Source organism: Asterias amurensis, chromosome 13, assembly GCF_032118995.1.
Source record: "Asterias amurensis chromosome 13, ASM3211899v1".
Lineage (NCBI taxonomy): Eukaryota > Metazoa > Echinodermata > Asteroidea > Forcipulatida > Asteriidae > Asterias > Asterias amurensis.
The window spans coordinates 12,795,174-12,820,084 of NC_092660.1; the positions used below are offsets into that span (position 1 = coordinate 12,795,174).

Here is a 24,911-nt window from a genome sequence, read left to right on the forward strand (position 1 = left end):
GTGTTTGTGTGAAACATTTTCTCTGAATTAATGAAGTCATTGCAAGAGGGCTATCTGGAAACATAAAAATAGCACAACAGAATTATTCCAGTTGTTTGCAACAAAGTTAAGAATTATGTGTTTCAATGCTTAGCACTATAATAGTATTGCTTAGCAGAATCATGTTACCTGGCCAAATTTAATAACGTTTACCATGTTGTGGCTGGTACCCAACTCATTTTTTTGGGTGATTTCAAAAGCCACATCTGAAAGCACACACATTTGTGCAACAATTAAGGGTGTTTTTCTCTTGAAACTTCGAGCCTAATTTTACATTCATAAATACCTCAGACAGTTTCGCTATTCCTATTGGTGGAGAGCGCGTAACGTGGGTGTGTATAAACCTTTGTTTATGACCAGTAAAAAGTGTTGAAACATGGGCGTGACATGCGAGCTTGCACCTGTTCTTAAGACAGTTTCTTCATTCCTATTGGTCGAGAGCAATGGCTGAAACAGTTGTGTCACATTACGCGATTTCATAGCTAGAGGGGTGTTGTGTTGAAAGAAATCATTGAACAATAATAATTTTTGCATTTATTTTACTTTTTAACCAAAACATGTGGATGTTTTTGACCGAAAAGGTATTTATGAATGGGAATCAAAGTGTGTTGAGTCGGTTTTAACCCGCCGAGGCCTGGTTCTTGATAATTTACCTCGACTTCGTCTCAACTTCGTCTCGGTATTTTTTTTTAAGAACCAGGCCTCGTTGGGATTAAACTACTAGTTGAAAACCTCTTCACCACACATTGATTCCCTTATTAATGATACACAGCGCATAGAAATACCAGCCCGCTCATTGGCCCAATCTATTCAATGAAAACGCAATACCTCCCGAGCAGACGATAATTGGAAATTGGCGGCAAAAACAAACCACTTGTTACATGCGCAATGCGCAGTCGCGAAAACATACACACTGCAGGCAACCACTGCTGTATTGCTACACTGAGTTGTTTTGTTCGTATTGTAAGCACATGGAATGGGTCGCAACGAAACGACATTCTTGCTGGCACCATTGCAGAGATTCCTAAATTTGGAATGGGATTACCTTGTGTATTAATCTGAAACGTTTATGGAAGACGGAGGAGCTATTTCATTGTGTGCCTTTTAGCGGAAAGTTTGCCTTTATGTAGGCCTATTAAAAGTGGAAAATATTGTGAAACTGTTGCAAGGGAATTTGCTGTTTGACTCAGTCATGTCTGTTCGATGTACAATTATGCACTTCGCCGTCTCGGCATGCTCGGACTCGGACGGTGTCAACTTAAACTAGAAGTTCTTCATTGACACTGGAAGGTTGTGGTCACCATATTGATACGTGTGGACAATTTGTGAATGTTCTGGAAATTGTTGAATGCTGGAAAACGCACTACTCCGGGCAGAACATCTTCAATGGTGTATGGTGAGTGGTCTCTAATAACTATTGTTTGTATGGTCATGATGGTATTTGGACTAAATTGGTAATTATTACTAGCATAAAACCTAACTTGGTAACGAGTAATGGGGAGAGGTTGGTAGTATAAACCTACTCCTAGAACTATTTCGGTTTCGTCCGGCTATCGTCTCCCGTAACCTCATAGGTTTATATCTCTCACGCGTTAAACGACCCATGGTTCAATGAATTTCGGCATCAGGAATCTCTCTTTTTTTTTTTTTTTTTAATCTCGCCAAAATTAGGCTCTATGTGTCCTTTGATGTATCAATGTGTATTCTTTTGACCAGAGAATCCACTCCACAATCTCAAAAATTGTTAAAAATGATAAATTCTTACCGTAATTTCAGATTCCCTATCTACTGTACGTGTTACTCCTCTGCCAACAAAACATACACGGAACCACGAAGCTCGCACAGGGTACCAGTATGTAAACGGCTGTGTGCAAAAAGTGTACATACTGGTACCCTGTGCGAGCTTCGTGGTTCCGTGTATGTTTTGTACACAAATCACGGATCGTACCCGCCCTCTCGTGACGCATTTTCGCAAAACGAGGTCGGGTAATTTTCAATTATTGTTGGCAGAGGAGTAACACGTACAGTAGATAGGGAATCTGAAATTACGGTAAGAATTTATCATTTTTAACAATTTTTGAGTTCTAGGAGTAGTATAAACCATTGTGAGAAATGGCTCCCTCTGAAGTGGAGTAGTTTTCGAGAAAGTGAGTAATTTTCCACGAGTTTGATTTCGAGACATCAGGTTTAGAATTTGAGGTCTCAATACCAAACATCTGAAAGCACACAACTTCGTGTGACAATGGTGTTTTTTCTTTCATTATTATCTCTCAACTTCAACGACCGATTGAGCTCAAATTTTCACAGGTTTGTTATTTTATGCATATGTTGAGATACACCAACTTTACATGCTAGTCTTTGACAATTACCAATAGTGTCCAGTGTCTTTTTTAAACTCTACACTAACTTTAGACCGTGCAATTTGTTTTACCATTTCCGCAAATCGAAGTCTTTAGGCTACTAATATGCTGTTTCCCCTCTTGAAATTTGTCGGTAGGTTATTGAACTGCAGTTATTTAAACTCGAAGGAATATAGCACAGGAAATTGATAGTAAATAATGTTTTTGTAATCATCAACGAGTTGAGTGTGGACCGACGATTGTATAAAATACAAAAATAAAAAGACTTGGGCCTTCGGAAAAGTTTCTGTATGGCGCCACCACTTTCTCATTCTAAACGAAATAATATATAGTATCTAATTTACCTCAATGAGTGAAAAAGTGGTGGCGCTATACGAAAGGTCGTCCCATACTAAAGATTAAACTATAGGTTTGCATGCTACAGTGCAGGGCTGGAACTCGTCCTAAAGTCCTAAGATTAATCCTATTAAGTTATGAAGAGTTTGGTGAAATCGATGGCAGTGTCTTTAAGCACGGTAGTCAGTGTTGCTAGAAATCTCTCTTTTTGAGTCAGAACTAACTCAGAAGAGAACTTGCGTTGGTAACATTTGAAAAATGTATCAGCAGCTTGGGTACCGCAGGAGGAATGCTGAAGAACAGAGTTATGTCCGGTATGTGTTTATGTGTCTCAGGGCCCACTTTCATAAAGCAACTTAAGCATACATACATACATACAAAAAATGTTTTATATACCGCCATTTCATCAAGACCACAGCGGTTTGTAATGAAACAGAGAAACAAATACACGAAGAGACAAATGCAAGTTAAACCAACCAGCAAAACAATCATTGTGGGAACAGGTGTGATTTCAGATGCTTCTTGAAAATATGAAGTGAATCAGCAGAGCGCAGAGATGGGGGGAGACTATTCCAAAGTTTAGGAGCGGCAAAAGAGAAGGATTTGTCAGCAGCTGAAGCAAGAGATCTGTGGGTTATTTTGTGCACAACATTAAGCACAACATTTGTGTAAGCTTAACAAGTTATTGCTTAGTAAAATTAGATTAACGGCCAAGACTCCACTCAACTATTACGCTAAGTAAACAACAGCTAAATACCAGTCACAAGCAATGTTTGGGGCATGGCATTTAGGCCAACAGTTACAATGTGTGAAATAAGCAAGCTACTTTCGTGCTTAAAGGATCTTTTGGGTACTTTTTCAAAATTTCCACAGATTTACATTAAACTTACAGGGTTTTAAGATAATGATAGTGGAAAGCTTCCCTTCAACTGAAGTTCTGTAGTTTTTGAGAATGAGTAAAAAAGTCACAATATAATTTTCGTCTAAGTAGGTCTGTATCAGAACGTACACGAAAGGACACACGAAACATACGTGTAGAAAATGAGACTGGTTAATATGCAAATGATCTACTAAATGAAATTTTACTGTAGGTTTGACCAACAAGACAATGTTGTTAATGGTCTGTCTGTATTTCCATATGGTGAAAATATTGTTATAAATGAAAGTGAAGTCCAGGTGCTGTTCAAAAGGTCAAACACAAGAAAGGCTCATGGGGCCGACTCTATCAGTTGCAGGGTACTGAAATTCTGTGCTGAGCAATTAGCGTCACTTTTTCAGAAATCATTGAATAGGGCGTTAATTCCTGCTTTATGGAAAGGGTCAGTGATTGTTCCTGTTCAAAAAAATGCCCACCCTCAAGTCATGAACGATCTTCGTCCCGTAGCTCTCACCTCCCCATGAAGAGTTTAGAAAAAATAGTTAAGAACAGGTTAATGAATGAAGTTGAGGGTTCCATGGATGAGTATGCTACCACATTAATTTCGTCCCCTCAGGTGTCCGGAATTTTTAATGAACAAGTGGAACGTTGGTTCTTTCGTGCAATAAAACAGAGATCGTCATGGGTTTTTTTTTTTTTATATCTTAGATTTTCTGTAATATTTTTGTAAATCAATCTTTTAAAATTCAGCTTTTCATGTAATATATGTATTTTTATAGACTTTGTGGCTTGTAGTGCTTTTGTCTGTTTTATGGTAGATAATAATTTTAAGTAAATTTTGTAAATTTGTTGTATAAAAGGCCGAAATGAATTTCCCATCGTGGATAATAAATAAAATGAATTGAAATTGAAAAATATCGTCCATGAGTGTGCAGTGGGCCAAATGTTATAGGCCTGTATAATACATGTCACATGGATACCTTATCATGCCATTTGGCGTGTGCCCAGTTCTGAATAATAGATAATGAACTTTGCACTGGATAATAGACTTTGCTTGCATGCACACACAAACCGCCCGGCCCATCGCGCTGATGCTGGCACTTCTGTTTTGGGCCATTATAGCATGGCACTATTTGGCCCAGAATTGGCCAGCTACTGGCCAGATAATGCCCACGTACAGCTGGCAAAAGATTGGCCAAAATACTTTTTTTGCACAGTTACAGTTGCCATAACTCATCCAGTAGGCCTACAGGTCCAATAACGTTCATGATGATGCTGGCACTTCTGTTTTTGGCCAACACAATATGCCACTAATGGCCCATAATTGGCCCGTTACTGGCCAGATTGTTCAGTGTGTAATTATTACGCTAATTATTTAAATTTACTACTAATTACACCCTAAAACATCGTACATGTGATTCTTGTACTTAGTAAAACACACAATACAAACAATGTATGTTCAACTCTCGTTGAATTTGTACCCATGGTTGTGATATTGATTATCAGTTATTCCAAAATATTACATTAGTGCAATCAATATTAATTTATAAAAAGGGTCGTTAAATAGTATCTACAATTTGGGGGGTATTTTACAACAAAAATATCCCCCAAACTCACTATACTCTGGTCAGTTAAAAAAAATCACAAACAACAACGGTTCAATGGTGCGCCGTTTTAAAAACAGTTTTGGCCAGAAAAGATTGTCTAGTATAATGCAGCTACAAAACCAACACTGGCCCAATATAGTTTTCTTTACCATTATTTGCCAAAATGGTGTGCCGCCAAAAAACCAGCAGACGAAAATTCAACCAGCATTTTAACTCGTGATTAATAAAATAAAAATGCCAAAAATAGGGCCCATGTGAAATAAAATAAATTTAAATTAAATTACTTTGCAATAAAAAAGTCTATTACAATAATCATATAAAGTAAAACAAAAAAGTAAACAAAAAATAAAAAAATACATTGGTAATGAATACATTAATTTAACAATGCTTTGCAAAAACCAATAAAATATTAAAGGAGGTATACACTTTGCACAAAATAAATATTAACCACAGTCCTAAACTAAAATAGTTTGCCACTTTAAATCCGTCATTAGCCCAGTGCAGGCACTTAGCTAGCTAAAGGACATGACGCTTGACCGGAAGAAGGCCCGCACTAGCCCAGTTCTGGCTCATTATCATCATCATTCTTAATGGTACTGTATCGATACTGCTGGATTGACGTCGGTAAGTGCCAGCTTTGGCCTAATGTTGTATTGTTTGGTAGGCAATAACTGAAAAAAAAGGTTTGAATATCGGTTGTGAAATTCTTTTGAAATGGTCCAACTTCCGGTTGACCCTGAAGTAGATGTCAATATGGGGCCAGCATTTTTTAAGATTAATCTTTAATGCTCAAAGAGTCCCTAAGTGAAAAAGGGTTTGAAAATTAGTTTTGTAATTCTTGAGGTATGGTCCCACTTCCGGTTGACCCTGAAGTAGAGGCCAACAAGGGGTCATAACTTTTAAGAATTAACACTTAATGCCTAATGAGTCTGTAACTGATAAAAAGTCAAAAGGGTTCGTTATACAATTTAAGAATAAATTAATGTTATTCTTGAATGTTTCAACCAGTGTCGCCCTATATATTTACATTATTTACCGCTATGTACCGACCTCGGGCAGCCATCCATCTTTTTAGCCAAAATTACGTTGGCCTTTAATTGGAAATAATGCCAAAGTAACTGCCTCAGAAAGCACATAACATAGATTTTGAATTTTAAACGCAAACATTTGGAAAATGTTTGCTCATAAATGAAATTAATAAATACCTTGGACGGTTTCAAGTCTCTGATTGGTCAAAACCCGGCACGTGTGGGAGTGTAACGGTGGTATAAAGACCGATTTTGGGAAAATAGCGAATAAGTGGCCACTAAATCAGCATACATTGTGTAAACCTTGCGCGTTGCACTGTATCGCACGCTTATTTATATCCCTGTTAGTTTCATTGCAACTTCGTGTACTTACGCGTACGCGCGCTAAAAATGTATCAATTTGGAGTGCGCGCGTGTAATACGTGCGCGCGTATAAACTGACGCCGAGCTCATGCGCGCGTTTTAATGCACAAGGAACAGCTATCGTCCAATCATTTGCGTCCTTTGACCCCCAGTGAAGGTGCTGAACAGATCATTATTTAAAAGAGTCACTGGTCTCAAAGATCAGTAATGTGATTAACGCACGAAAAAGATGGGAACCATCAAAAGATCAAATATGGCCCCTGAACATGTCTGGAAGTACCGCCGAGAGAAAAGTCACAAAATGTGGACAATTTTAGGCGTTTAATTCGCTAAAAAATGTATTTATGAATGGGAATAACAGTGTTCGTACCCGGTCTTCACTGCGTGGTCATACCACGCAGTGAAGACCGGATACTCGCACTGTTATTCCCTAATTGAATGATTCTTGCGGCCTGTGTTTATGACCAGTACAAAGTGTTAAAACATGGGCGTGACAAGCCAGTTTCTTCATTCCTATTGGTCGAGAGCAACGGCCGGGACAGATTTTGCAACATCACGCGATACGCGCGACGCGCACAGCATTCCCTTATAAGGAGTTGATTACCCGAGGGCCTTACCATTTCATAGCTGGAGGGGTGTTGTGTTGAAAGAAGTTATTGAACAATTATATTTTTTGCATTTATTTTACTTTTTTACCAAAAAGTGTTGATGTTTTTTGACCGAAAAGGTATTTATGAATGGGAATCAAAGTGTGTTGAATCGGTTTTCAACTAGTGGTTTAAACCCGCCGAGGCCTGGTTCTTGATAATTTACCTCGACTTCGTCCCGGTAAAATTATCAAGAACCAGGCCTCGTTGGGTTTAAACCACTAGTTGAAAACCTCTTCACCACACATTGATTCCCTTATTCGAAAAAATTACATTAGTGCAATCAATATTTATAAAAAGGGCCGTCAACTAATATCTACAATTTGGGGGTATTTTACAGCAACAAAATCCCCCTAACTCGCATTACTTTAGTCAGTTTTAAATAAAAATCACAAACAACATCGGTTCAATCTCGGCCCAATGGTGCGCCGTTATAAAAACAGTATTGGCCAAAAAAGATTTTCTATTATAGTGCAGCTACAAAACCAATATTGGCCCTATAGAGATTTTCTACCATTATTTGCCAAAATGGTGTGCCGCCCAAAAAAAAAAAAAAAAAAAAAACAGCAGACAGATGTCAGAAAGTAAAGCTTTCATTAACAGACGAAAATTCAACCAGCATTTTAACTCGTGATTAATAAATAAAAATGTAAAAAAATAGGGCCCAAGGAAAAACAAATTAAAAAGTACCCTAGTAATGGATATATTAATTTAACAATGCTTTGCAAAAACCAATAAAATAACAAAGGAGGTATACATTTTTGCACAAAATAAATTTAAGTAATAGTATTCGGTTTCTCAAAATGCCGGTACCATAAGGTTTAATGACTTGCATGTAGCCTAATCCCTCAAGTCGGTTTAGTAATTAGAAAATATATTCTTTACCAATTCGCCAAAACCAGTATTGGCATGTTGGCCCAGAAAAAGTTTTCTGTGATGCCATTTTGCCCAAATGTTGTGCAGCTACAAAACCAGTGTTTGTCAATTAGAGGTTTTCTACCATTTCGTCAAAGGATGTGCAGCTACAAAACCAACATTGGCCTATGAAAGGCCTATGAAACATTTTGCCAAAATGGTGTGCTGCTATATTCAGAAACAGTATTTGCCAAATTGGGGTTTTCTACCATTTTGCCGAAATGGTGTGCCGGCACAAAACCAGTATCGGCCTAATGCAAGTTTTCTACCATTTTGCCGGATTGGTGTGCCGACACAAAACCAGAATTGGCACAGAAACTGTTTTCTATACCATTTCGACAAAAAATGGTGTGCAGCTACAAAACCAGTATTGGACCAATAGAGGTTTTCTACTGTTTTCCCAAAATGGCGCACCGCTACAATAACAGCATTGGCCCATTAAAGGTTCATCAAAAGGTGTGCCTTCACGAATCCAGTATTGGCCCAGAAAAGGTTTTCTACCATTTTACCCGAAATGGTGTACCTTCCCAAAGCCAGGTATGAAAATCGGTTGTGAAGTTCTTTGGATATGTTCCAACTTCCGGTTGACCCTGAAGTAGAGGTCAATATGGGGTCAGGATTTGTTAAGGTTAATCTTTAATGTTCAAAGAGTCCCTAAGTGAAAAGGGGTTTGAAAATTAGTTTTGTAATTCTTGAGGTATGGTCCCACTTCCGGTTGACCCTGAAGTAGAGGCCAACAAGGGGTCATAAACTTTTAAGAATGAATACTTTAAATACATTAAAGTGCTTAAGGAGTCTGTAACTGATAAAAAGTCAAAAGGGTTCGTTATACAATTTAAGAATAAATTAATGTTATTCTTGAATGTTTCAACCAGTGTCGCCCTATATATTTACATTCTTTACTGCTATGTACCGACCTCGGGCAGCCATCCATCTTTTTAGCCAAATTACGTTGGCCTTTAACTGGAAATAATGCCAAAGTAACTGCCTCAGAAAGCACATAACATAGATTTTGAATTTTAAACGCAAACATTTGGAAAATTTTTGCTCACAAATGAAATTGAATGATTCTTGCGGCCTAGTGATATTGAATGATCTGATTTTACCAGTAAATGCTTTGAATCACTCTATTTGACTGTTGAAATTCAACGGAGCATTTATTTTCAAACTAAATTGAATGAGCCAGGAGTTAAAATGAGTGGAGTTTGGATGAAATTGGCCGAGAAAACCTATAATAATAAAATAAAAAATTATCGACGAAAAAAATACCAGTTCCGACCGTCGGAACAGCTAATAAATAAATACAACAATAAATAAATGGACTAAAAATGGACCAAAATGGGCCTTCATTTTCATCCCCTCCCTCCGCCACCGCATTGGGAGGGGGGGGGGGCGCCCTTTTTAAAGTCGTAGAACTGTCGAAGTAATGCTGCGATTTTGTTGAAACTTTGTAGATATTGCCAAGTTTTTGTGAATTGTGAAATTACGTCATGTTTCATGTTGAGAAATTTGTTTTCTTTTTTGACGAAACAGCTATGCATTTGTGCACGAATGCAATCATGTCTAGTTTATTTATTTTTGAATATGTTTCATCCAACATCGATCTTGTGTAAACTCTAGCTGTATGCTGAGAGCGCGTAGTAAAATCAATTCAAGTTCTAAAATCGATGCAGATCTGCAATTACCTCATCTGATAAAACTGTCAACAAGATTTGTTTTTAACTGAAAAGTCTTTTGTAAATTTCGTAGACGTGAAGTAAATTGAATGAGCCAGGAGTTAAAATGAGTGGAGTTTGGATGAAATTGGCCGAGAAAACCTATAATAATAAAATAAAAAATTATCGACGAAAAAAATACTGGTTAATACGTTTTTACATGCTAAAACTGAAACGAAAATTATTACTTTTTCTCATTTCTCAAAAACTACAGCACCTCGGTAAGTAACATTTCAAGGGAAACTTTCTACTATCATAATCTTCAAACTGTGTAAGTTTAATGTATATCTGTGGACATTGTTTTTTTTTTGTGTGAAATAAGCAAGCTACTTTCGTGCTTAAAGGATCTTTTGGGTACTTTTTCAAAATTTCCACAGATTTACATTAAACTTACAGGGTTTTAAGATAATGATAGTGGAAAGCTTCCCTTCAACTGAAGTTCTGTAGTTTTTGAGAATGAGTAAAAAAGTCACAATATAATTTTCGTCTAAGTAGGTCTGTATCAGAACGTACACGAAAGGACACACGAAACATATGTGTAGAAAATGAGACTGGTTAATATGCAAATGATCTACTAAATGAAATTTTACTGTAGGTTTGACCAACAAGACAATGTTGTTAATGGTCTGTCTGTATTTCCATATGGTGAAAATATTGTTATAAATGAAAGTGAAGTCCAGGTGCTGTTCAAAAGGTCAAACACAAGAAAGGCTCATGGGGCCGACTCGATCAGTTGCAGGGTACTGAAATTCTGTGCTGAGCAATTAGCGTCACCATTTCAGTCACTTTTTCAGGAATCATTGAATAGGGCGTTAATTCCTGCTTTATGGAAAAGGGTCAGTGATTGTTCCTGTTCAAAAAAATGCCCACCCTCAAGTCATGAACGATCTTCGTCCCGTAGCTCTCACCTCCCCATGAAGAGTTTAGAAAAAATAGTAAAGAACAGGTTAATGAATGAAGTTGAGGGTTCCATGGATGAGTATGCTAACTCATTAATTTTGTCCCCTCAGGTGTCCGGAATTTTTAATGAACAAGTGGAACGTTGGTTCTTTCGTGCAATAAAACAGAGATCGTCATGGGTTTTACTTTTTTATATCTTAGATTTTCTGTAATATTTTTGTAAAATCAATCTTTTAAAATTCAGCTTTTCATGTAATATATGTATTTTTATAGACTTTGTGGCTTGTAGTGCTTTTGTCTGTTTTATGGTAGATAATAATTTTAAGTAAATTTGTAAATTTGTTGTATAAAAGGCCGAAATGAATTTCCCATCGTGGATAATAAATAAAGTGAATTGAAATTGAAAAATATCGTCCATGAGTGTGCAGTGGGCCAAATGTTATAGGCCTATATAATACATGTCACATGGATACCTTATTATTCCATTTGGCGTGTGCCCAGTTCTGAATAATAGATAATGAACTTTGCACTGGATAATAGACTTTGCTTGCATGCACACACAAACCGCCCGGCCCATCGCGCTGATGCTGGCACTTCTGTTTTGGGCCATTATAGCATGGCACTATTTGGCCCAGAATTGGCCAGCTACTGGCCAGATAATGCCCACGTACAGCTGGCAAAAGATTGGCCAAAATACTTTTTTTGCACAGTTACAGTTGCCATAACTCATCCAGTAGGCCTACAGGTCCAATAACGTTCATGATGATGCTGGCACTTCTGTTTTGGGCCAACACAATATGCCACTAATGGCCCATAATTGGCCCGTTACTGGCCAGATTGTTCAGTGTGTAATTATTACGCTAATTATTTAAATTTACTACTAATTACACCCTAAAACATCGTACATGTGATTCTTGTACTTAGTAAAACACACAATACAAACAATGTATGTTCAACTCTCGTTGAATTTGTACCCATGGTTGTGATATTGATTATCAGTTATTCCAAAATATTACATTAGTGCAATCAATATTAATTTATAAAAAGGGTCGTTAAATAGTATCTACAATTTGGGGGGTATTTTACAACAAAAACATCCCCCAAACTCACTATACTCTGGTCAGTTAAAAAAAATCACAAACAACAACGGTTCAATGGTGCGCCGTTTTAAAAACAGTTTTGGCCAGAAAAGATTGTCTAGTATAGTGCAGCTACAAAACCAACACTGGCCCAATATAGTTTTCTTTACCATTATTTGCCAAAATGGTGTGCCGCCAAAACACCAGCAGACGAAAATTCAACCAGCATTTTAACTCGTGATTAATAAAATAAAAATGCCAAAAATAGGGCCCATGTGAAATAAAATAAATTTAAATTAAATTACTTTGCAATAAAAAAGTCTATTACAATAATCATATAAAGTAAAACAAAAAAGTAAACAAAAAATAAAAAAATACATTGGTAATGAATACATTAATTTAACAATGCTTTGCAAAAACCAATAAAATATTAAAGGAGGTATACACTTTGCACAAAATAAATATTAACCACAGTCCTAAACTAAAATAGTTTGCCACTTTAAAACCGTCATTAGCCCAGTGCAGGCACTTAGCTAGCTAAAGGACATGACGCTTGACCGGAAGAAGGCCCGCACTAGCCCAGTTCTGGCTCATTATCATCATCATTCTTAATGGTACTGTATCGATACTGCTGGATTGACGTCGGTAAGTGCCAGCTTTGGCCTAATGCTGTATTGTTTGGTAGGCAATAACTGAAAAAAAAGGTTTAAAAATCGGTTGTGAAATTCTTTTGAAATGGTCCAACTTCCGGTTGACCCTGAAGTAGATGTCAATATGGGGCCAGCATTTTTTAAGATTAATCTTTAATGCTCAAAGAGTCCCTAAGTGAAAAAGGGTTTGAAAATTAGTTTTGTAATTCTTGAGGTATGGTCCCACTTCCGGTTGACCCTGAAGTAGAGGCCAACAAGGGGTCATAACTTTTAAGAATTAACACTTAATGCCTAATGAGTCTGTAACTGATAAAAGTCAAAAGGGTTCGTTATACAATTTAAGAATAAATTAATGTTATTCTTGAATGTTTCAACCAGTGTCGCCCTATATATTTACATTATTTACCGCTATGTACCGACCTCGGGCAGCCATCCATCTTTTTAGCCAAAATTACGTTGGCCTTTAATTGGAAATAATGCCAAAGTAACTGCCTCAGAAAGCACATAACATAGATTTTGAATTTTAAACGCAAACATTTGGAAAATGTTTGCTCATAAATGAAATTAATAAATACCTTGGACGGTTTCAAGTCTCTGATTGGTCAAAACCCGGCACGTGTGGGAGTGTAACGGTGGTATAAAGACCGATTTTGGGAAAATAGCGAATAAGTGGCCACTAAATCAGCATACATTGTGTAAACCTTGCGCGTTGCACTGTATCGCACGCTTATTTATATCCCTGTTAGTTTCATTGCAACTTCGTGTACTTACGCGTACGCGCGCTAAAAATGTATCAATTTGGAGTGCGCGCGTGTAACACGTGCGCGCGTATAAACTGACGCCGAGCTCATGCGCGCGTTTTAATGCACAAGGAACAGCTATCGTCCAATCATTTGCGTCCTTTGACCCCCAGTGAAGGTGCTGAACAGATCATTATTTAAAAGAGTCACTGGTCTCAAAGATCAGTAATGTGATTAACGCACGAAAAAGATGGGAACCATCAAAAGATCAAATATGGCCCCTGAACATGTCTGGAAGTACCGCCGAGAGAAAAGTCACAAAATGTGGACAATTTTAGGCGTTTAATTCGCTAAAAAATGTATTTATGAATGGGAATAACAGTGTTCGTACCCGGTCTTCACTGCGTGGTCATACCACGCAGTGAAGACCGGATACTCGCACTGTTATTCCCTAATTGAATGATTCTTGCGGCCTGTGTTTATGACCAGTAAAAAGTGTTAAAACATGGGCGTGACAAGCCAGTTTCTTCATTCTTATTGGTCGAGAGCAACGGCCGGGACAGATTTTGCAACATCACGCGATACGCGCGACGCGCACAGCATTCCCTTATAAGGAGTTGATTACCCGAGGGCCCTACCATTTCATAGCTGGAGGGGTGTTGTGTTGAAAGAAGTTATTGAACAATTATATTTTTTGCATTTATTTTACTTTTTTACCAAAAAGTGTTGATGTTTTTTGACCGAAAAGGTATTTATGAATGGGAATCAAAGTGTGTTGAATCGGTTTTCAACTAGTGGTTTAAACCCGCCGAGGCCTGGTTCTTGATAATTTACCTCGACTTCGTCCCGGTAAAATTATCAAGAACCAGGCCTCGTTGGGTTTAAACCACTAGTTGAAAACCTCTTCACCACACATTGATTCCCTTATTCGAAAAAATTACATTAGTGCAATCAATATTTATAAAAAGGGCCGTCAACTAATATCTACAATTTTGGGGGTATTTTACAGCAACAAAATCCCCCTAACTCGCATTACTTTAGTCAGTTTTAAATAAAATCACAAACAACATCGGTTCAATCTCGGCCCAATGGTGCGCCGTTATAAAAACAGTATTGGCCAAAAAAGATTTTCTATTATAGTGCAGCTACAAAACCAATATTGGCCCTATAGAGATTTTCTACCATTATTTGCCAAAATGGTGTGCCGCCCAAAAAAAAAAAAAAAAAAAAACAGCAGACAGATGTCAGAAAGTAAAACTTTCATTAACAGACGAAAATTCAACCAGCATTTTAACTCGTGATTAATAAATAAAAATGTAAAAAAATAGGGCCCAAGGAAAAACAAATTAAAAAGTACCCTAGTAATGAATATATTAATTTAACAATGCTTTGCAAAAACCAATAAAATAACAAAGGAGGTATACATTTTTGCACAAAATAAATTTAAGTAATAGTATTCGGTTTCTCAAAATGCCGGTACCATAAGGTTTAATGACTTGCATGTAGCCTAATCCCTCAAGTCGGTTTAGTAATTAGAAAATATATTCTTTACCAATTCGCCAAAACCAGTATTGGCATGTTGGCCCAGAAAAAGTTTTCTGTGATGCCATTTTGCCCAAATGTTGTGCAGCTACAAAACCAGTGTTTGTCAATTAGAGGTTTTCTACCATTTCGTCAAAGGATGTGCAGCTACAAAACCAACATTGGCCTATGAAAGGCCTATGAAACATTTTGCCAAAATGGTGTGCTGCTATATTCAGAAACAGTATTTGCCAAATTGGGGTTTTCTACCATTTTGCCGAAATGGTGTGCCGGCACAAAACCAGTATCGGCCTAATGCAAGTTTTCTACCATTTTGCCGGATTGGTGTGCCGACACAAAACCAGAATTGGCACAGAAACTGTTTTCTATACCATTTCGACAAAAAATGGTGTGCAGCTACAAAACCAGTATTGGACCAATAGAGGTTTTCTACTGTTTTCCCAAAATGGCGCACCGCTACAATAACAGCATTGGCCCATTAAAGGTTCATCAAAAGGTGTGCCTTCACGAATCCAGTATTGGCCCAGAAAAGGTTTTCTACCATTTTACCCGAAATGGTGTACCTTCCCAAAGCCAGGTATGAAAATCGGTTGTGAAGTTCTTTGGATATGTTCCAACTTCCGGTTGACCCTGAAGTAGAGGTCAATATGGGGTCAGGATTTGTTAAGGTTAATCTTTAATGTTCAAAGAGTCCCTAAGTGAAAAGGGGTTTGAAAATTAGTTTTGTAATTCTTGAGGTATGGTCCCACTTCCGGTTGACCCTGAAGTAGAGGCCAACAAGGGGTCATAAACTTTTAAGAATGAATACTTTAAATACATTAAAGTGCTTAAGGAGTCTGTAACTGATAAAAAGTCAAAAGGGTTCGTTATACAATTTAAGAATAAATTAATGTTATTCTTGAATGTTTCAACCAGTGTTGCCCTATATATGTACATTATTTACTGCTATGTACCGACCTCGGGCAGCCATCCATCTTTTTAGCCAAAATTACGTTGGCCTTTAACTGGAAATAATGCCAAAGTAACTGCCTCAGAAAGCACATAACATAGATTTTGAATTTTAAACGCAAACATTTGGAAAATTTTTGCTCACAAATGAAATTGAATGATTCTTGCGGCCTAGTGATATTGAATGATCTGATTTTACCAGTAAATGCTTTGAATCACTCTTTTTGACTGTTGAAATTCAACGGAGCATTTATTTTCAAACTAAATTGAATGAGCCAGGAGTTAAAATGAGTGGAGTTTGGATGAAATTGGCCGAGAAAACCTATAATAATAAAATAAAAAATTATCGACGAAACAAATACCAGTTCCGACCGTCGGAACAGCTAATAAATAAATACAACAATAAATAAATGGACTAAAAATGGACCAAAATGGGCCTTCATTTTCATCCCCTCCCTCCGCCACCGCATTGGGAGGGGGGGGGGGCGCCCTTTTTAAAGTCGTAGAACTGTCGAAGTAATGCTGCGATTTTGTTGAAACTTTGTAGATATTGCCAAGTTTTTGTGAATTGTGAAATTACGTCATGTTTCATGTTGAGAAATTTGTTTTCTTTTTTGACGAAACAGCTATGCATTTGTGCACGAATGCAATCATGTCTAGTTTATTTATTTTTGAATATGTTTCATCCAACATGGATCTTGTGTAAACTCTAGCTGTATGCTGAGAGCGCGTAGTAAAATCAATTCAAGTTCTAAAATCGATGCAGATCTGCAATTACCTCATCTGATAAAACTGTCAACAAGATTTGTTTTTAACTGAAAAGTCTTTTGTAAATTTCGTAGACGTGAAGATGAAAGAACTTTGGTTTACCTCAGTAACATCTTGCCAAATATTTGTTGACAAAGCTTTGATGAGAAATTATCAGATTATCAAAACTAAAATCCAACCTATTCACACATCAGCAACTTGCATTTTTAGATCTCGACCACCGGGAATCAGAACAATGCATTGGGATTACTAATAATGAAGGATATGGGTTCGAGCGAGATCATAGCTTCTCTCAAACTCACACCTGGTAACGATCTTGCTAAATTCTATAAAAGCTCGCGCCAGCTTTGTTAACAGGTCATTCTCGAAGTTTGCAGTGAACGAGACAAGTTGACTTCGACTCTCCCAAAAAAAATATCCATTGGCTCGATCCAGCTGAAACATGAAGAGTGGTGCGTTCGTAATTCTCGGCCTTGTCCTTGCCGGACTCGTGGCGTGCTCTCAGGCAGAGGTGTTTTCCTGGGGCAGGTGTCCCACGGTGGAAGTAAAGAATGACTTCGACCTAACGGCACTTTTAGGTAAGAATAGTTTGCTCTCTTTAAATTACTTCATCATTGACAATCATTTCTACCAAGCACTTACCGACAAGGCTCCCCACTATAATATTTCTGAACTAAACTGCTCACCGGAATTTTGTTCAATCAAGTATGTTTTTATTATTCCTCTTTAAAATGGAAATACTGAAGTTTGGCAGGTTCACGTTTCCCTAAAAATGCAATCTCTTTCCCGGCATGAATAAATATAAACTGAACCAGACGAGCTCTTCTGTATTCTTAGTATAAATAATTATCCTACGAGGAATAATTCTTCTTCTTTTTTTCATTAACTAGCCACTCTAAATGTTTGGCAAATGTAGGGTTGAAATTAATAACACAAAGGAGTGAAAAATAACAATAAAGCTGAGAGAAAATAACAACATTTGAGTTCTAGTTCGGTCGTCATTCTTAAGTCCCTTCGCAGCACCTGGATGGCATGAACTCGACAATATGATGTTATCTCCTCAAAACTTCTCGAAGCCTCGGTTAAATCTTAAAAATCACTGAATAAATTAAGACTTCTGAAGGTCTTAGCTAGATACAATGAACAAATCTTGAACCAAGATATTATGTTCGGTAATAAATCAGTTTGGAATCTTGCCGATGAGAGAGGTTTTAAAGATCAAATTTCATCATAAAAATATATCGGAGTGTGCAGGTGAAACATAATACATGTTAATAAATAATAAATTAAAGGATTCGGGTGCTTTTTCAAAATGCCCACAGATTTACATTAAACTTACAGGGTTTGCAGATAATGGTGGGTAGCTTCCCTTCAAATATTACTAACTTAGGTTGTGTAGTTATTGAGAAATGAGTAAAACAAGCCACAAAATAGTTTTGGTCTCATGAGAGTAAAATTATTTTAGCATGTAAAATACCCTTAACCAGTTATGATATTATACCAAAACCATAGCATAACTGGTTAATACGGTTTTACATGCTAAAACTGAAACGAAAATTATTACCTTTTCTCATTTCTCAAAAACTACAGCACCTCGGTAAGTAACATTTCAAGGGAAACTTTCTACTATCATAATCTTCAAACTGTGTAAGTTTAATGTATATCTGTGGACATTGTTTTTTTTTTGTTAGGAAAAAGTACATACCCTTTTATCTTGCTTCACCTCACTCCTTGCCTCCAAAGTTTGGGTGACTCTACCCAAGGGTTCAATGAGTTAATTCGCAGCCTGGCGACAAATTAAATCCTAACCTTTCAATAATAAGTGAAATAATGAATAAGGCAAATTATTTACACTAGTTGGATGCCGCGTTCGCGCGGCAACCCCGCTAGAAATCATTGCGTTTAAAATGTCGCATATGCAGCGTTTTGTACGTGGGGTGGGGGGGGGGGGGGTAAGTGAAGGGAAGAGTCACAACACAAATCACCAAGCTTTTGTGAAATCGTATTCACTTTATTTTTGTCCGTTTTTCATTGTTTGTTGATCTCCCCGTATTGATTCAGTGCATTGTTCTTTCCCTTGCTTCTACTGTACGCGAAAAATGACACTACGCTCGCGCGGGCTGCTGTGACATCACACAAGGGGCGCGCCTGGCGGGTATAGACATTTTTGTTGATAAACAAACCGCCTTGGTTGGCATGGGGCCTTTCTAAAACCACGGCTTGGGCTCGGGCTCAGTCTTAGGCTCCGCGTGCTGTGTACGCAGCTTGCATTTAACCTGCATTTTGGAGCAGCGCGTATTGCATGGATATCAGCACGCGGAGCCTGAGCCGGAGCCCAAGCCGTGGTCTGAGAAAGGCCCCTAGTCGGCCGAATGTTAGTAAGTCACTAAATTGTAAAAACAGGTGTTTTAACAAAATTCAACATTTCCTGCAAACTTTCAATTAAACAAAATACCTCTCATAATTAATCGTTTTGTTTTAAACAAAATCAACAAATTTGGTTACATTGTTACAAAATAACGATCTTTACACAAAGACATGAGAAAATCATGTTTCTTTTCACTCTTTATGGACACAGGATGTTTTCCTCAACGACTATCAAATTTTCCTTCACAGGACATCATCATATACGATTGAAGATTACTGACTACAAAATTTGCAACTAAATAGAAACCGAATCATCTTGAAAACGGTGCTTGTCTTAGGTGAATTAGGGGGAAAAGACGCGGAAACTGCATAAAACAGTCACTAAAATGAGATTTATTTTGCCAGAATTTCAGTATTTTCCTTTGTGCTTAATATAAAATAAAAATAGCAAGAATGTACAAAATCATTATATCATGCATCCATGTCAGAGAAATCGAATAGATTGTCGAGAAAGACATTACATTTCCATTAAGAGAGAAAAGAAACATGATTTCTTTAAAGGAACACGTTGCCTTGGATCGGACGAGTTGGTCAAAACGAAAGCGTTTGTAACCGTTTTTTATAAAATGCATATGGTTGGAAAGATGTTTTAAAAGTAAAATACAATGATCCACACAAGTTTGCCTCGTGTTAGTCGACGAGGTAAAAGGAAAACCACGCAATTTCGAGGCATGTTTGTGTGGATCATTGTATTCTACTTTTACAACATCTTTCTACCCATATGCATTTTATAAAAAACGGTTACAAACGCTTTTCAAAGACCAACTCGACCGATTCAAGGCAACGTGTTCCTTTAAGTCTCTGTGCACAAAACTAAGCACATGTTACCTCAGCAATAGACTGTGCAAGTCTCGCGCGGATTTGAACAACCTTATGGAGTTTTACGTTGGGGAGATTTTGTTTCGTCCATTACTTTAGTTTAATGTAGTTTATGACCATAAAAATGACATATGTTGTTAAAAATGTAATACTAAATAACATCATATATGAAAGTTAAAATAAAGTCAACATAATAACGAAGAGAAACCGACATATAAACTTGACCTCAGATCAGGTTAATTGGTAAAAATTAAGAATTTGTGCCCATCTCCGATTGCGAAACGTACACAGACGCTTGTTTTGGTCGCGCGGGGTGAAAAGCTTTTCTCATTCGTCGTTTAGGCGTCGGCTTCCTCTTTAAACTGCGTCACGCGTTTATCTAACGCCCTTGCGATAATCGTGCGTCCGCGTATAAACCAGCTTTGAGTAGTTTCGTTTCACATTCGGGCGTACATTTACAAATGGGGTTTCAGAAAATTTAAGATCAAACAAACATCCTTGTCCCAGAGTTTTACTTTCGTCTATACATAGACTTTAACCGATAATTGTGTTTGTTTAAAAAGCTAAAACTAATTTAAACAAGCTCTATAGGGTATTTTTGTTGTTCAGATTCAGCATTAAGAATAAATTAAAGCAAAGATTTGATTACTTTAAACAAATAAAGTTCTTCAGTTGTCGTGTTTTCTCGCTCCGGTGCGCGCGAGACTTGCACAGTCTATGGCCGCGGTGCTCAACACTTAAGCGCCCAGTGCGCGCCTGAATCGCGCACCAGTGTTGAGCACTGCGCGCCATTGCTGAGACGTAACATTGTGCCTAGTTTTGTGCACAGAGACATGAGGAAATCATGTTTCTTTACACCCTTTATGGAATTAAAATGTTTTCCTCAACGACTCTCACAATTTCCTTGCCAAGACATCACCATAACACACCTCTTGCTTGTTCTATATCCTGGTTTGCTGAAACACGATCACGTGGGATGAACTAATATATGTCTAGTGATCGCGCGCGCGTGTTTTTGCGGGAACTAGTTCCCGAGCGGCCACTAGTCTTTGAAAATAGTGCCCGGTTACAGCGCCCTCTCTTGACCTGAACCGTGAACAGCCAACTACAAAACTTTCTTTCTTTTCCAGATTTCTGTTCTTATTTCACATTAAAGACCGAGCTGTGTTAATATAAAACACATATTGACTGGCATAATTCGGTAACTGCAGTGTACGTCTATTCCCCCTCGGGCCTGTGAGTGACCAGAAGAGGGACCTTCGGCCTCGGGAAGCAGGTCGCCTTCTTCTGGTAACTCAAAGTCCCTCGGGGAATAGACGTACGCTAGTTACCTCATTGCCAATCAATATGTGTATACATACTAATGTAGATCACTGACCACAACTATTTGCAACTAAATAGAAACCCAATTATCACGAAAACGGTGCTTGTCTTTAGGTGAGATGGGGGAAAAACGCGGAAACTGCATAATAGACACTAAAATGCGCTACATCGGCAGAGTATTTTGTCAGAATTTCAGTATTTTACTCTGTGCTTATAGTTCAAAAAAATTATCAGGAATGTAGTAAATCGTTATATCATGCAGCCATGTCAGAGAAATCGCATAGATTGTGGAGGAAGACATTACATTTCCATTAAGAGAGAAAAGAAACATGATTTCTTTAAAGGAACACGTTGCCTTGGATCGGACGAGTTGGTCAAATTTTCATAAAAAGTGAAAACAGAAACGATTTTCTCGTGTCTGTGTTCACAAAATTAGGCACACGTCCGCCTACAGCAGTGGCTCGCGGCGCCCAGCACTTGCGCGCCTGAATTGGTGTATACCATAGATATGGAATATAATTTATATCTAGGTATTATATTCTATTTTTATATTAATACAATTTGCAATTTTTAATGCGTAGTTGCTGGGCACCTCTGAAAAAGTGTTTCACTGAGAGGTTTCCCCAGGGTATAAATAAGAAATAAATAAAATAACAGATAAATAAAATAAACTGTCTTTTTTAATACTGCGGGGTAGATTGTTCGGGTGTTCGGGAGACTTCTCAGTTCTAAAAAGAACTGTCCTGCTTTTTAACTATTACCCGGGCATACCCCGGGCGGATAGTATAGAAAATAGGCTGGGACTACTACTTTAGCTGATAAGATCGTTATTAATTTTTTTTATATAATGTTGCGTTGTACAATTATCCTTTTTGAGCTGGCCTAACTCTAAAGTCCACAGGCAAACAAAGATTTTCATAAATAAACAAAATTCTCTCACTCAAAACAACCATCAGCCGAATTTCACACACAGACACACAATTAATATAAACTTGAGGTTTATATTTAACAGGAAGATGGTTTCAGATCCTTCGCTTCAAGAGTTCATTCGCCGGCGGGGAGGGAAATCGATGTATGACACAAGATTATTCAGCAAGAGACGACGGCAAAGTTAAGATAGTGAACTCCGAAATAGACGAGTCTACCGGAGAGCCAATCTCAGTCGAAGGGTACGCTTATGCACCAAACCCCGAGGAACCAGCCAAGCTGAAAGTAGATCTCAGTAAGCATTTAAAGGAATAATTTGCGAAAGGATGTGAAAGCCGCACACATGACGCAACTTCAGGTTGAGGCAAAATTTGACCCGCAGATTGTTGGGTCTCATCAAACGAGCTTTTTGAGAAACAACTAAGTTCTTGTGACGTCAATTTCTTTTGCGCAAGACAAAATAAATACTTTTGCCGAACACGTGGTTGTGGTGAGAAGGTTTTTAATCTACAAAGTTAGTATACCAGCAAGTGAAGTTTCTTAAAAAATTCATAGTCAGTTTTTGATAAATAAAAACAAAAGTTTTGTTGTGGAGCCCACCCTGTAGCTTGGGAAACCAACTTTATGAACTCATTAGTCCCCATAAAAAACACTCCGTGTCCATTGAACTGGCGCAGATGACCCCATGGCTTTGGTCGCACCATTTATGTATTTATTTCGTATGCTCATTGATTTACTGAGGTAAGACACCTTAGTCTATTCAAATGAGTTGAAACTATAGTTCAGTTTCCCAACATGAGTTTCATTTCCGTCCTACGTGGTCTAGTTGATTTTAAGTGAAACATAACAGTTTGCAAAAATAGACTCTTCGTTAAAACAAACCCTAATAATGAAGAAAACGAAAACCTTTTCAAAAGGGACATTACATGTACATTTTAAACATCCAGCTTTCACTTTTAACATCCAGCTTTTACGTCCTCCGTGATGATGATAATATATAGCCATACAACCAACCTGTAAAAATGTTGGATAGCCCACCGTTTTGTCGAGGATTTTGTTGAAAACCGCATAAAAATACACAAAAACGTGTTCCCGGATGTAATGGTACTTCGGAATTGTTATCCTCAAACGTTTTCCATAAAACGATTCTCTTTGGAATCGATTTAGAGGAAAACAATTTCCCTAATGGAAAGCACTACGACAGTGACGTTTCGTTATGAATCAAGAATATAAAGATTGCCCTCCGGGTCATGCTAACCCATGGGAGTCAGGCCCCACGGGAACCGGGTCCGGTTCTACTCTTACTCGTGAGTTTGGGAGTATACCGTGATTATAGGCAACACGTAATCCAAGTAAACTATTTTAAAGCAACATTTTATATTTATATTTTTCTTCCGAACAGCTCCGGGCTTTGAGGGTGAAATATGGGTGCTCGACACTGACTACGAAAACTTCGCCATGTTGCACAACTGCAAAGACTACTACTTCTTCAACCTCCAGCTGAACTGGCTCCACAGCCGAACCCGTACCCTCGAGACTGGTGATGTGCAAGACGCATTGAAAAAGTTCGAAGACGCTGGGATTGACGTGTCCGGTTTTATCAAGTCTGACCAGACTGGTTGTTCTGAGTAATATCCCTGAGTAATAGATTAATTTCAACTTTTGTCCACCCTTGTGGCCAATTTGCTTAGTGAGTTGACGGAATGATCTAATGAAAGTATAATCAAAATAATAGATATAAAGATTAGACAAGTTTAGATGCAATCAGAAGTACATTTTAACTATTATCTGACAAGTCTCAAGACCGGTTCATACGTCATGCGAATGCTGTAAGAATGTATGCGTCACCAATTCGCATCAGTTAAAATGTGCTCAACATTCGCAGCGAAAACAGGGCTGTGACGTCAACATTCGTCTTGCATTCGTAGGAAGTATGAACCGGGCTTCATTGTCCTTCGGTGATCAAACATCAATCATGCAAACCTTCCAATCTGTGCTCTTCAATTATTAAAGCTATAATTACTGAATGGGAACAACAAATTACTTCCTAACTTATGGAGGATAGCAGTTCCAATTGGGGGTAAAGTATTTCTGTAATTGTGCTGACTCAAAATAAATAGACACATTACTCGAATGTTCAAAATGTAGTTGTCCATTATTTCCGTCAAGTACCCCCTGGTGGGCTCATCTCCACTTTGTTGTTCCAAGTGAGGCAGCAATACGGAGCAGCTTTAATTTTGCGTTCAATGCCCCTCCAAAGGTGAGATTGGTCTCTGACAAATTAATGAGTTTTTAAATAAAAATTAATGTTGAATTATCCATAGGCGATGTTTACCTCTCATGAATATTGTTACCCTTATCAAATTAAAAGGCACTTGACACACTTCTCAAATCAGTTGATCGAAATACCTAACCGGTGTTAAGTTTTCTTTACAAAATGTCCATGTTGTTTCTGAGGTGACAAGTAGGATTAACTGTTGCAAAAAACAAATCCCAGTTATACTAACTTACTGCCCTCAAAACGACACACAATGATCGATTATAGGTATTATGCAGGATTGTACGGGATAAAAAACCATACTGTCTATTATTTAGTGTTTGTGTGAAACATTTCCTCTGAAATGAAGTCATAATATTCCAGAGGACTATCTGAAAACGTAAAAATAGCACAACAGATGATTTCAGTTGTTTGCAACAAAATTAAGGATAATGTGTTACATGCTATACTTCTCCTATATAGGACTCTTTCTCTGTACACAGATACAGAGTCCTAACTATTGAGGCCCGTTTCTGGGGAGGAAAATTTTTCAAACCTTCATAACTCAAATCTTACCTACAACAAGCCACTAATTTCAACAGAATCACAATCTATGGCGGCATACATTTTTCTGCGGTGGGTTT

The 24,911-nt window shown here is 37.8% G+C and overlaps 1 protein-coding gene across 2 annotated transcripts; it reads left to right on the plus strand.

Annotated features, from left to right (window-relative positions):
• Window positions 1-16,871: 16,871 nt before the first annotated feature.
• Window positions 16,872-24,313, plus strand: LOC139946367 (apolipoprotein D-like). 2 transcript variants are annotated; one of them, XM_071944007.1, is made up of 3 exons: window positions 16,872-17,092; window positions 22,096-22,305; window positions 23,413-24,305. In XM_071944007.1, exons 1-3 carry the CDS (start codon window positions 16,957-16,959, stop codon window positions 23,640-23,642), a joined length of 576 nt encoding a protein of 191 aa, XP_071800108.1. In that variant the 5' UTR covers window positions 16,872-16,956; the 3' UTR covers window positions 23,643-24,305. The 2 variants fall into 2 exon arrangements, with proteins under 2 accessions (XP_071800108.1, XP_071800109.1); XM_071944008.1 differs by lacking the exon at window positions 16,872-17,092 and adding an exon at window positions 18,765-18,892 and having other exon boundaries at window positions 23,413-24,313.
• Window positions 24,314-24,911: the final 598 nt, after the last annotated feature.